A 13,336-nucleotide genomic window follows, 5' to 3' on the forward strand; every position below is an offset into this window, starting at 1 on the left:
TTACCCAGATGCTTTTCTGCCCCATCCAATTCCTACCCCCACTAGTGCTGTCCTTTGGCTAGTCCTGGTGGTGTGTGTGTTTGTGATTATAGTTGTGGCCTGGGTAGCAAAGATAGAATCCCTGTTCTGGATATTGCCGCTTTGACAGAAGAATTAGTGTTGCTGTTATAAGTTGTATTGTGATTGGTTCCTTTAAAGCTTTGCTGAGAAGAAAAGTTCTTCACGTAGATTCTAGGGTCAGAATCGCTTTTCATTTTTATTTTCTGTGCGCCACCTTTTCTGTCAAATGTTTTTTTACGTATAGAGGCATCTGATACAAACTGGCAGGATACATTTTCAGTAAATATCTGATTTGGCAACAAATTAGCAAACTTGACTGAAGTGCGACATAGTCAAAAGATGGTTTTATCTGATAATTTTGAAACAATTGATTTTTGAATCAAGACCTGGCAAATAAAATTAATTAGTGTGATCTCAATGCTACAGTTATATTTATCACAGGAAACAACTCTCTCCGGGGAGGTATCAGGTCCTTCCCACTAATTGAAGATCAAGGTACTTTAAAAGTCACAAGTGAAAGAACACAAAAGTTGCATCAGAAAAAATAACTTTTGCAACCTTTTCCTAATGTGTCTGCAGACAGCGCTCTTGTTTATTCTGCTGTCCACTTTCTAGAAGATAACTTATCGTGGAGTGTTCAGTGATACAGTGTTACGGGTAGTCATTTGAGCCTGTACAAATTGAAGACATTTACCATTGCATGAGATTCAACTCCCGCTTCTCACCCATACTCCTGAACTTTTTAGCTGTAAAGCAGCCTTATACTTATCTCTGAAGTGTTGCTTCCACGTGGCTGAAGAAGAACCTACATTATTTTCTTAACTGATGCTAACAGAAACTGCTGCTGAGGTAGAATAAGGTCTTTTGCCAAGTCTTCAGGAATGGCTGCAAGGAATGGATCAAATCTGAAGCTTTATTGAAAAAAATAAACTGGCACTGTGCTGGAATTGAATTCGAGAGTCTTAAGCTGCCTGGGATTCAAAACACTCTTCTGTCTGCAGCAGATTTATTTTGAGTGGGAGGAAACAGTTCTCACGTTCTGCTTCCCTAAGAAGCAATCACATTTGGGTCCCTAGGATATGAAAGTTCGTTCTGCATTGTTTAGAATTGATAAGCTAACTTTGGATCTGGTGCACCTGGAGGAAAACCAGAACAGACACAGAAAAGAGAGAAAATTCTGAACACAGCAGAGCTGCAGCAGGGTCAGGACAGTCCCTGATGTCAGTACAGACTGGGTGATGAATAGATTGAGAGCGGCGCTGCAGAGGAGGACTTGGGGATACAGGTGGGTGAAAAACCAGATATGACCAGCAACGTAAACTTGCAGCCCAGAAAGCCAATTATCCCGGGCTGCGTCAAAAGAAGCGTGGCCAGCAGGTCAAGGGAAGTGATTCTCCCCCTCTGCTCTGCTCTCGTGAGACCCCACCTAGAGCACTGCATCCAGCTCTGGGGTTCCCTGTACAAGAAAGGCATGGACCAGTTAGAGTGGGTCCAAACACAAAAATGATCAGAGAGAGAGAGGGCTGGAACACCTCTGCTATGAAGAAAGGCTGAGAGAATTGGGGTTGTTTGGCCTGGAGAAGAGAAGCCTCCGGGAAGGTGTTATTGCAGCCTTCCAATACTTAAAAGGAGCCTGTAGTGACAGGACAAGGAACGATGTTTTCAAACTGAAAGAGGGCAGATTTAGATTGGGTATAATGATTAAATTCTTTAGTCTGAGGGTGATGTGGCCCTGGAACAGGTTGCCCAGAGAAGTTGTGGATGCCCCATCCCTGGAAGTGTTCCAGCTTGGATTGGGTGGGACTTTGAGCATCATTTGAAGCATTCCATCTAGTGAAAGATGTCCCTGCCCACAGCAGGGGGCTTGCACTAGTTGATCTTTAAAGGTCCCTTCCAACTCAAACCAAGTGGTGATTCTGTGGTCTAAAACGTGCAGACAGAGGAGCACTATCAGTGCAGTCACTGGTTTAGCCTGTAGAGCATGTTCTCAAACAAGAACTTCTTCCGTGCCTGGTTTCTGCTCCAGACATACTCCTCAAACCTAGCTATTAGCAGTTTGGGAGAAGACCTACCATAATTGTTTTCAGATGTTATTGACCTCTGTTAGTCTTGAAATATCTTCTGTTGGCATTTTTGCCCAGTAAGCCACTAAATTTTTTAGTAATAGTCTTATTAAAGGGCTTTTCAGGGAAAAAAAGTGAGGAATTTTGAATTGCAGAACAGAGTCAGTCGTCCTTTCAGTATTTAGTAAGTAAGTACAATTTTGATAGAATTCCTGACAATTGAAATTCAATTTATTTTTTGGACAAAGTCACTGCCCATGACTACCACAGAGGGTAGTCTCTTTCACACAGTTTCTCAACAGAGGTGGAGGCAACACCTCTCATGAGAGCTTGTGATTGGAAATCATTTCCCCTTTAGGGGATTACAGAAGAAGTACCTAGGAGTGTGTTAAAATATTGCCTGATCTGATAGAATTTTCTGCCTTACATTTGGTTTACTGGCTCAGTAAAGTGTGCAAAGTTCAGCGTCCAGATCTGGCTTACCTTTATCTTATTGTATATGTTCCTGAAGCTACAGAAAATAGTTCTAAGTCTGTTAATCTTAGAAGTAATTTTTATCTTCTAGGAAAGAATTAAACTTGAATGTTTCATTTTAAATTGGAAATATTCACAAAATGAATAGATCCGATATTATTTTCTAACTGCACAGGTGCTTATTTCAGCCATGGTTTTGTCTCTGTTGGAGATTGTTTCACTTACTGACTACATTTGCTGGGTCAGACTGTTATCTGCTATGTGGGCGTCTGCTCCAGCACTTTGTTCCCAGCTGTGACCAACAACAAGTACCTGAGGAAAGGGTTTAAGTACGAAGCATTTATAAAATTAATTCCTGATACATTTCCCCACCTTCCAGTAAGCCTCAATTTAGGAATTTTGGCTTCAAGCCTGCATCCAGATCATTGTGTGAAAGGTGCAATGACACTACGATACCATGAGTAGGTCATCAATGGCAATATCTTCTGTAAGTGTGTCTAATCCCTTTTGAATATATTATACTAGCAGTTGCTAAGCAATTTTCAGGGCCTGGCTTTTCCTCGTAGAATTCACTTGTGTCTTTCCTACAGTTTCGTATGAAATGCTTTTTGCTTAGTACACATAGTAAATGATCTTGGTGAGATAAGCAATGTTTGCATCTAAAATATACCCGAAAGCATGTCATGGCCCGGGGGAACCATCTTCCTGTGTTTTGGAATTTATCAAAGTAGCTGCAGTGGCATCTGGCTTCGTAACTTCAAAATAATAATATTGAATTGGAAATGAAAAAGGACTTTGTATGCACAAAGCGAGATCCAGGTAGCGATAAAGTTTGTTTTTTTTTTTTTTTGAAGCTAACACTGAACTGTTACTGGACTGTCCCTGAGGTGCACAAATGGTGACGGGTTCTTTATGAACTTCAGTCCTTAAAAAAATCCCACGAAGTTGTGCAAGCAGGTGAGACCCTGCTTGACTACAGTCACTATGAAAGACATATTAGGCTTGACACAGAGGCTGATAAGTTACATTATCAGCATTTTAATAATATTAAAAAGAAACCAAATACCTACAGATTTCTTATTTAAAGCCATACATGGAACTGCCATGCTGCATTAAGTGGTAGCCAGCCCTACAAGCACGAAGGTTGAAGTGTTTGTGGGCGCTGTCAGATTCTCTGGGTCCTCTGGGATGGAATGTGCTACCGAGCACTAGCATCAAGTGTTTGTCTGAGTATCAGACTATACCAAAATCGTCACAGAAGGAAATTCAGCATTGAAGACAGCTATGCCGTTGTCCAGGGATCGTGCCTTTGCTTTCTTTTAGCTTTTGAAATCAAAAGCCCTTCCCAGTACTAGGAAAACTGTCGAGATGCAAAAGAAAATGAAGTGTCATTAGAGATACTTTTACTTACAGCTTAACATTGTTAAGTATTTGTGCTCAGTACATTTGAAGCTTTGCTTAGTGCTTTATTTGGCTACCGTCACAATGGGTTGTACAGTTTGCTTAAAGGCTTCCCTGCAGTACTACCCAGCCCGAGAGCTGACCTCATTACTGCTGATTGCCATGCAGGTTGGAGTAGCAATGTGAGAAATGTTGGTGCTTGGACAGTCAATCCTAAGACCTGGAGCCTTTCCTCACTGGAGGAGCCAAAGTGAATTGAAAGAGAAAAGGAAAAAATAGTTAAATTTGAAGTAGAGTGGTCTTCATGTTGTAAGACAAGGATTCCTAGGTTTTTCAGGAGCAGATGTTTTGTTTCCATTAGACTTCGGCCCCTATGTTTAACATATGCCTTTTAAAGTGAATATTAAACAAATCAACTGCTTTTAGGGGGAAAAAAAATCCTTTTATTCACTGTAGTGGGAATCTCAGTTCCTTGGTAACAGTGGGGAAATCAAATTCCTTAGATATCATTTTTGAGAAATGTTTTCTTCCTCATGAAGTGAGAGCCTGCATTTGCCCCTCAGCTGCCTGGCTTGGGCGTTTCAAAGGATAATGATGGACAAGGTAACGCGTGAAAAGTTCAGTGTGCTTTGTCCTGTGTCCACGGAAACAATTTTCATGTGGAAAAGGATGCCTAAAAAAACTTGTGAGATCTTGCATGAGCAAATAATATTAATGTAAAAGTATTTTAAAGCTGCTATCAGAGTAGTACTTATTTTCATATAGCTGGTCAGTCCAGCTGATAAGCTTTGTGTATCTGAACAGCATCGTAAAAATCTGTGCAGAAATGTAGTTGGTTTGCTTCAGGTCATACAGAAGACCAAGCCTGGGCATCTATTTCAGATTTGAAATCACTCCGTTGACTTAAATCTTGCCAGCTCATACTCTTGGCCTTTGAAAAGTTCCTGCATCATCTCACCCAGTGTGCCATTTGTGCACATTTTCAGTTGCTGGTTCATGCATTCAGTACTAATTTATGGGACACAATTTGCATCTGAAACTTTGAAGGGTTAAGGACATCTTACTGGAAGGGGAAAAATGAAGGTGAAATTCAATTTCTAATGAAGTACCCGAGTTCATTTACCACACAGGGCCTAAGTACCTTCAGAACGACGATGAGGTGAAATGGCTTACTTTTTACCTCTGCCAACCCTTAAGCTTTGGTTTTATTAATCATACTCAGTTCCTGGCAGTGATTTATATCTGTTTTCGTTATGTTTGATAGTAGGTATTGTACATATCAATCCATCTTTTTTCAGCATTAAAGCACAGACTTCAGGAATGTCCTTGAACCAGTTCCCTGAGACTTTATCAATTTGAAATAGTCATTATGTTGCTCTTTGACCTCCATGCTTTAGGAATGACACTGGGTGAATTTTCATTTATAGAATTTTTGTTGGTCTGTTTCAGATTTTGCAAGAACGAGGTTCCAGGATGTGAAGACAGTATTGAACGGTGACAATTTTTTCTCTTTTATTCCAAGACGCAGTGAATTGTCACACTGAAGAGGCTCGGCTGCAAAAGAAAAAATCTGATTTAGACAATTTTCTGTTGATCTGGGTTCAACCATTTTTGCCTATAAGCTGGTGTCAACCGGCTGAAAGCATTGCAAGATTACATAATGGGAATAGATGGTGTGGGAGTGTGTGTTAAGTTTTGGTTGTAGTGCATGGTTGTACTCTCTTGTGGGCTGACTGACACTGGTCATTTGGAAAGAAATGACCATGCACTCATATTTTCCTCTGAGACATGTAGCACTTAATGACTGGTGCTGGATGACCCAATGTTGATCAGTTCGGAGATGTTTTCCTGCTAATCATTGTAGACATTTAAAGGACAATGTAATTGGTGCTACACACACACACACACACACACACACACACATACACATTACAGCCCACAAATGCAAATATTTGGGCCTACCTTGTTTCTGAATCAGCGGCAGCCCCAGTTGACTGTGTTATACTGCACATTCCTTACGGCTCTGTGACATACTCTATTGTGTAATAACAGCCTAGGAGATCAACTGAAACTAGCACGTAAAAAGTTACACAACAGACAAAAGGTTTCTCTAAAGGAAGGGTGTATATATTGACTGGATTTATAGCATATTTTAATACCCAAAGGGAAGACTAAACTCAGAGAAAATGCCCTTCATCTGAGTTATTCTTGATGTTCCTTCTGTTAAAAGTCTCCTCCTGCAAAAGTTATGCTCCGGTCTTAGCCAGATGTTTGGAAGGGGAATCAAAATTTACTTAAAATGAACAACTGAACATTCTGTTTCTTTGAGGTGTTTGTACTCATATGTGTGTTTGTGCTTTTATAAAATGCCTATAAGCATTGAACTCTGTGGATTATGGTAGAGATTTTTCAAGAGCTGGAGGTTGTACAGAAATATGGCTGGCTGGTCCTAGATCCCTATCTCCGTGACTGGGATTAAAATCAACCTTGAGTGTGAACACAAGCTCATCCAATTGAAAAACTTAATTACTTCAGACATTCAGGATACCTGTAATCAATCTTTCTCTTTCTATACTGTTTCAACTATGCAGTTAAAGAACACTGTTTGAAAACATCTGATGCGGCTTTATTAGTTTGTCCTTGATGAATGCGAATACACAAGACTGGAGCTTTTTAATACACTATGTTTTGAGCAAAATCTTTAGCACATCTTTAAAACACTTAATGCAATTGACGGTATAAAACTCGGCTTCATTGACTTATGAAAGCAGTGGAAAGGAGTTTCAAAAAGCTACGAGATTGTTTTGAATTCTAAAGACATTACAGTTTTCATTCTCAGTAACTTCAGAATTTATGCATATACTCTAGGTAATCCTTTACACAAAAGCCTGATTTTTCAAACACCCAGGGTCTACTTTTTTTTCTTTCTTTTTTTTTTTCAAAGGACTTATTATACATTGATAAAAGTTAGGCAGAAACAATTTTTAAAAACCATTTCTACTAAGCAGGTTAAGCAATGGGCTAAATGTTTTGTCCATGCGTCTTAATGCTTGAAAGGGTTTGTAATGCATTTTGCGACTTGGATGTGGTCTGCACAGGAAGCTGCTGGCCCCTCCGCAACAACACACAAAATGTTTGTCTTTTTTTAAGATGTGAAAACTTAATTGAATTTACTAAAAATGTAATTGTGTAGGGGGAAATGTTTATACTTTTATACTTTTTTAGGCACCCATATTTTATCAGCTTAAATTTAGCACCCAAATTTCCCCTAAATAGTAACAGATTATCTTGTGTATCTGAAAATAAGCATAACAGTTGTCTGTGTTAACTGCATATTAAAACATTTCCTCTGCTGCAGTAGTCACTGTGTTTCTAAACAGTATGACTCCACCGAGTTCTCTGAGCTCCCTAGCTCATGGAATTGCAGACAACCATGTTTCTTGTTTTCTTGATGTACTCTACGGAGTAATTCGGCATTGGCCTAAGTGGATTTTAATGCCTAAAATATCTGTTTTACGATGATCCTTCTGAATCAGCATTTCTCTTGTCTCTCTTATTAATCCAAAAAAGACAGAATATTTTATTTTATGAAGTGAAATTTTCAAGAATGACAGCAGCAAAGCATGCGTAACAAACTGAGCAAACTGAACAAATTTAGAATATGTAAAGAGTGGGTTTTTCTAAGTGTGTTTTTTCACTGGAGTATTTTCAGTTTAAAAACATGCTTTTATGGTGAGATTACCTGCAATCTAGTTTACATTGTATCCCTGTTGTAGCAAATTTTGGGGAAATGAGTGGTTAATTATTTTGCACTTTGTTTCCAATACCTCACAAAGATTTTAAGAAAGGAAAAAAAAAAAAAAAGAACTTTAATAGGCAGGTACCTTGTAAATTATTTTAAATATACTGTTGTTTGAGACCACCTAAACTACTTTCCTGTTCTTGCTAATGTCATTATTGCTTTAATTTTTGTGAACATGTGAGGCTTTCAGATGGAAGTGCTACCATATGCCTTGTTCAAGGCGTTAAGAGCTGATCCCCAAATGAGTTTGGTTTCTTTTTATTTGACTCTTGTAATTTCAAATAAAGATAGCTACAGTAACAAGGTAATTGCATTAGAGTCAAATCTACATCACCAGGTTTTGCAAACATTGCTTCGTCTGTTATGATCTTGCAGGATGAGCTAATGTACCGATATAGTTTAAACTGGAGTCCATTGCCTGTTTCTTTTCTGTCATTTGGAGAGTATTTCCCTGAGGAGAACGGCTGTGACTGTCGGAAGCTGATGCTTCGCTCGGGGTTTGTAGTTGAAAAGCTCTTCTGCAAAAGCCTTTGACACGAACTCTGAATTTACACAGCTTCTCTATTCTTAAATCAAAACAGTATTCTAGGTTAGAATTTAAGATCCTGAGCACAAAGAGATCGTAACAGAAGGCAATAAAGCAGGAAGGGAGAGATACCAAAACATAACAGTTAATCAAGGTGACCTCTCGTAAAGATGCAAATTTTGTGAAAGATTTAACTTTCTACCCTTTTGCTATGCGAACGTTCAGTGAAGTTGTTTGGTGTGTTGTCCATGGAACAGGAGGTTACTGCAGCGGATGATTAGTGGATTTTCAGTGAAATTCTTTAAAAGCTTTTATATGACAAACTTCTTGCAAAACTTGTTTAAAAACTGAGAAGTTCGAATTTGCCGTAGCAGTTTCTTGCTTTGAGTTAGGAAACAGCACACTGTTGGCCTTAAGTTTTGTGAGAGGCTACTTTTCTGTATTGGAGATGACATTTTTATATTGAATGCTTTTGACTTCTTCAGGCAGCAATTAAATCAGAGTTTATCTGCAATGAATGAGTTATTTTGAGGCCTCTAAGATGTGAATGTCACCTGGTACATAATAATTGTCCAAAAGTATAGTCTGACTCAGCAGCTCCCACAGTAAATGTCAAATAGAGGTGGCTTGGTTTTTGGGGTTTTTTTTATTTGACAAAAGACAAAAGGTTACCTGGAATTTTCTCCCACTTACTGTGGAGTTTCCATGGATTATGGCTAATTGCAATTTGTTAGCCCATAGTAATTTGTGTGTCAAAGGCCTGTTTGTATCTAGAGGCTTATACTGATTCTCTACCAAATTTCAGTCTTCAGAATCATATACTCAGAAAATATGGAAAATGTACCATGTTTTTTTTCAAACTCAGCTATGTCTCTTGTAATGATAAAAGTTCCTTTCTCTCATCGTAGCATTACAAAAAGATATTTCTTAAGAAATTGAGCTTGATACATCCATCCGACTTTTTTGTCTTCAGATTTTCTTTAGCTGTGTAGCTCCATTTCTAGTGATGTGGATGCAGGGTTAGGATTGATTAGAAACAGGACTATTTCCTGAAGATACCAAAATTGAATCAATCTCCTCTTTCTCTGAGAGAGGTTTTTTTGTTGTTGTTGTTTTTCAGGCGAAAACTTCTAGCAGATTAAACAAAAGAAAACTTGGTTGCAGGCATGCTTAGGGAACAGGTCTGTTGAGTAGGATGATGGTGTTTTCGGCAAACTGCTTCTCAGAACAGAACACTGTCTTTTGTGAATGACTGCTGAGGTTGTGGAGAGTTGTCAGTCTCTTTTTGAGCAGTAGAGAGCTACCACCAGCAAATTAACACACATTAATTAAAAATTACTATTAGTATTACAAAAGTGAACTTTGAATGCAAAAATGCAACAGTATCTGATTGAATGAAATGACCTAGAAACTGGATTGTAATGTGTGTTGTCCAGTCATTCAGGTATACTGGAATACATTCCTTGAAAAGTACTGAGGGAAAAGTGAGGTATTAGGACTTCCATGGAGGCCAAAGTCAAGTGAAAGAGAGTCTGGAGGTGAAGCCTGGGATTTTTTCACTTCAGACATGATAAAATCAGAAAGCGTCATTCTCCTATTCTGTTCTCTCTCTCACCACATCAGAAGCATCTTTCAAGTTTTTCAAATTGACTTCTTCAATCAGCCCTGAAAGGTGGGGCCCTTAAAAAAGAGATGAGATTTTGTCATGCCTTTAACAGTACCTGTTAGCTCAGGACGGCAGGATTAAAACTCCCAGTGTTCATTGAAGAAATGTCTTTTCTGACACAACAATTTTGACATACGTACGGCCTGAGGATGCTGCCTGTTACTTCATTACCGTTTAGACTGCAGGTACCTCCAGCTTTAAGGACAATCTCAGGATCTTACCTGGGTTTGTGTGTAGAATTATTGATTTTTAAAATAGTATAAATATTCAGTTGGAAAAAAAAAAAAGTGGAAGGCTCTCTGAATACGGTGTTGTAGAACTTTTCTTTCTTTTGGCTCACAACAATCAGGAGCCGTCTTTAAAGGCTTCTTACTGAACTCTGAGGCTTTAAAGGGCTAAATAGATCTTATTGTTTAGTTTGCCTACATGAGCGTCAGACAGAAGGAACTCTTTCCATTTTCAGTGATGAAATGCTAAGGGCTAAAATCCTTCCCAGGGCTAATTTGAAGTTCTGGAGACATGCAAAGTTTAAAAAGCAGCTCGTCGGTTTTTCTTTCAACTGTGGACTCTTAAGATATTTTTTACAAATGGCTGAACCAATTGCAGATATAAGTGTCCATGTATGACTTGCAATTTCAGTATCCAGCTTGGTAAGGAACGCCCTAGAGAAGACAGTACGCTTGCCCACCGCTTTACTATTGCCTATGCTGAAATCTAACTACTTTTATGAACAGCACTGGCAATAGAGAGACTTTGAAGACGATTCTGCCCCAGGAAATTGTCATGAATATTTAATTGCAACTTAGCTGTCCTTTACTTTAGCAAGGTCTACCAAGGCATAACCTTCTCAAAAGTTCAGTGAGTAGATACTGCTGCAAACATAGCTTTCTGGGACTGTCAAAGGGTTCTCTTTAGGATGTTGCGTGTTAGTAGCTACTATAATGGCAGAAACTTTTTAGAAAATTATTTTGCTACTTTGTGAGTGGGTGGAAGGGGAGGAGGTTCTGTGACAGAATTAAGCTGAGCTTAAATTTTGACCTGACTTAACACCTTTTGAGATTTCCAGGCCTGGTCATCTGAAATGTAAGAGCTAATATATTTCTGTACATGGTTCTTGCTCCTTTTGAAGTTTTTTCCGAAAGCTTATGCACAACTTTACTCAAACTTAACTTGGCTCACGTGTACTTGCTCGGATGAAGCAAGTGCCAAGGTACTTTAAGAGAAACATCGCCAAGCTGTCTACCTGGAACGGAAACAAGATCACCAAACTGAAGGAGGATCAAATGGCAACTCTTTCCACCTGCTTCTGTCCTGAGCCTCATCTGAGCCTAGCTATGAAAAATCTGTTCCCTATGGACTCTCTAGGCCCACCTACCCAATTCAACAGATGGGGTTTTTTTTCTTTTTCCTCCAAGTCACTGGTCTCAAAATTAGTTATGTGTCAGCTGTTTGTGTTAATATCCAAGTGGCCATACTTGCAACATGTTATTTCCTGGATAGTGGATTAGCAATAACACTTTATTTTGTGCCAATTCATTATCTCTGAAGTGTTCTTACTGCAGCAAAGTTTGAGTTTTGATCTGGTTTTAATGCTTTTGCATTAGCCAAAACTCTTAGCACAGACATAGACAAGAAACCGAATCCATGGAATTTCCCTGGATAAAAATCTGCTAGGGCTTCCCAAATCATTTGAAGATGGTTACAGTTAACCATCATTTTTAAAACAAACATACAATTAAAATGTGTGTGGGTATTTTTTTAACCTCCTTTTCATAACACTAGCGTATTGTAAACTGCATGAAATAAACCTGTTTTTTCCCTTTTGAAGTCTGATGTCTTAAATCTTTCTTTTCTAAATCCGCTAATGTTGACATTAACAGTGTGATATTACTGATATTCCTAGTTTAGCGCTTCAGATATAAAATGTAGTTGCACTTTGTGCAGTGATTCAAACAGTAATGCTTTTTCCTTTGTAAAGGAGACGTATCCTTTTCTGATGTCCTGAAGAGACTTCATCACAAAAAAGTCACGTTTATTCAGAAATATATCTGCCAGGAAAATACGGTATTTTCCTTTTTTGCATTTACTATGACTGTTGCTGACCATTATAGTAGGAAATAGTCCCCTCTGGTATGGATATCACACAAAAAAAACACATACCAAGTTTTAACGAATCACTTGGCATACACTTTCTTTCACACAACTCACAAATCACCCCGCCTAACATTACAGATTTATTTTAGAATCCAGTACGTCGCTTTTTAATATAAATGCTTCTTTTGTCTGAAAAATTAAGCTAACTGAAATTGACGCTTTGTAATAAGGCCAGCATATAGTATAGGAAATGTAAATAAGAAGCCATATAGTACATGTTTGCTGCAAAAGTTTTAAAGGTAGAAATGCCTGAAGGAAGTAAGTGATTAAGTACCAAGTACAGGTTGATGAAATTATTCAGGCAGTGTGACAGCTGTGCCCTCTACAAGTATAGAAAAGTTCATAATTCAGTCTTGGTATTGAGAAGACCACTGGACTGCTCTGATTTTCCAAACTGCTAGTAAGAATTAAGTACAAGATGCTAAGACCTATGAGTTTTAAAATCTTAGAGGCTGTACAGTTACATATGAGCTGAATTTCATCTTATCAGTTTTAAATGCAAAGCGCATTTTAATCTTTCCTTATATATCCAGCAACTTCAGTAGAATGGTGTCATTTTACTAAACTGATTTCCTGCATTTTAATTGCATTTGAATTTTACTAAAATAAGTCATAACTACAAACATTGCCTTAGTAGAAATTATCTAATCAATGTGTGCATCTATATTTTTATCAGGCTGTCTTACTAAAAGTATTGGCACTTTACAGTCAACCAGCACTACTTTCAATCCAAATTCCTACTCTGCGTATCTGTAGCTCCAAGCATCTTCACCAGTTAGCAAAAGTGAGAGCATAAAAGGGACAACTTTGTACTCTGAACCAGAAACCAGTTAATAAAGAGGACACAAATGAGTAAGTCATTAACATCCTGTTCAGATCTTTGATAACATTTAGAGTTTATGTGGAGCTAGCGTTCCTTTCGGTGGGAAGTTCCACTTCAGGAAGATGAAAATGACCATGCAAATTCATCTTTCAGTGTGCTGAAGTCTCGCCCAGCAGTCATAAACACATAGTCCGTATTTATGTGACGTTCTCTGAGACTGCAATCTGCACGATTTCATGAGAGAAATCCTGTGAGTGGTGTGTTAACAGCGTCCCCTAAAACCCACTGCTTTCGGTAATGTCACTGGAATCACTGGGAAGGGTATACAGGGCGTAAATATTAGTCCTGGTGTGGCCATTTGCTACTG

General features: G+C 38.6%; 1 protein-coding gene across 2 annotated transcripts in view; it reads left to right on the top strand.

Moving 5' to 3' along the window:
• KCTD5 (potassium channel tetramerization domain containing 5) overlaps window positions 1–11,819 on the top strand; it is a 37,728-nt gene extending 25,909 nt beyond the window's left edge. For both annotated transcript variants that reach the window (XM_054213301.1, XM_054213302.1), the window contains one exon: window positions 5,448–11,819. In XM_054213301.1, the coding sequence (XP_054069276.1) occupies window positions 5,448–5,477 (30 nt within the window). In that variant the 3' untranslated portion in view covers window positions 5,478–11,819. The remainder of the gene's footprint in view (window positions 1–5,447) is intronic.
• The last annotated feature ends 1,517 nt before the right edge of the window (window positions 11,820–13,336 follow it).

Source organism: Rissa tridactyla, chromosome 8, assembly GCF_028500815.1.
Source record: "Rissa tridactyla isolate bRisTri1 chromosome 8, bRisTri1.patW.cur.20221130, whole genome shotgun sequence".
Taxonomy (NCBI): Eukaryota; Metazoa; Chordata; class Aves; order Charadriiformes; family Laridae; genus Rissa; species Rissa tridactyla.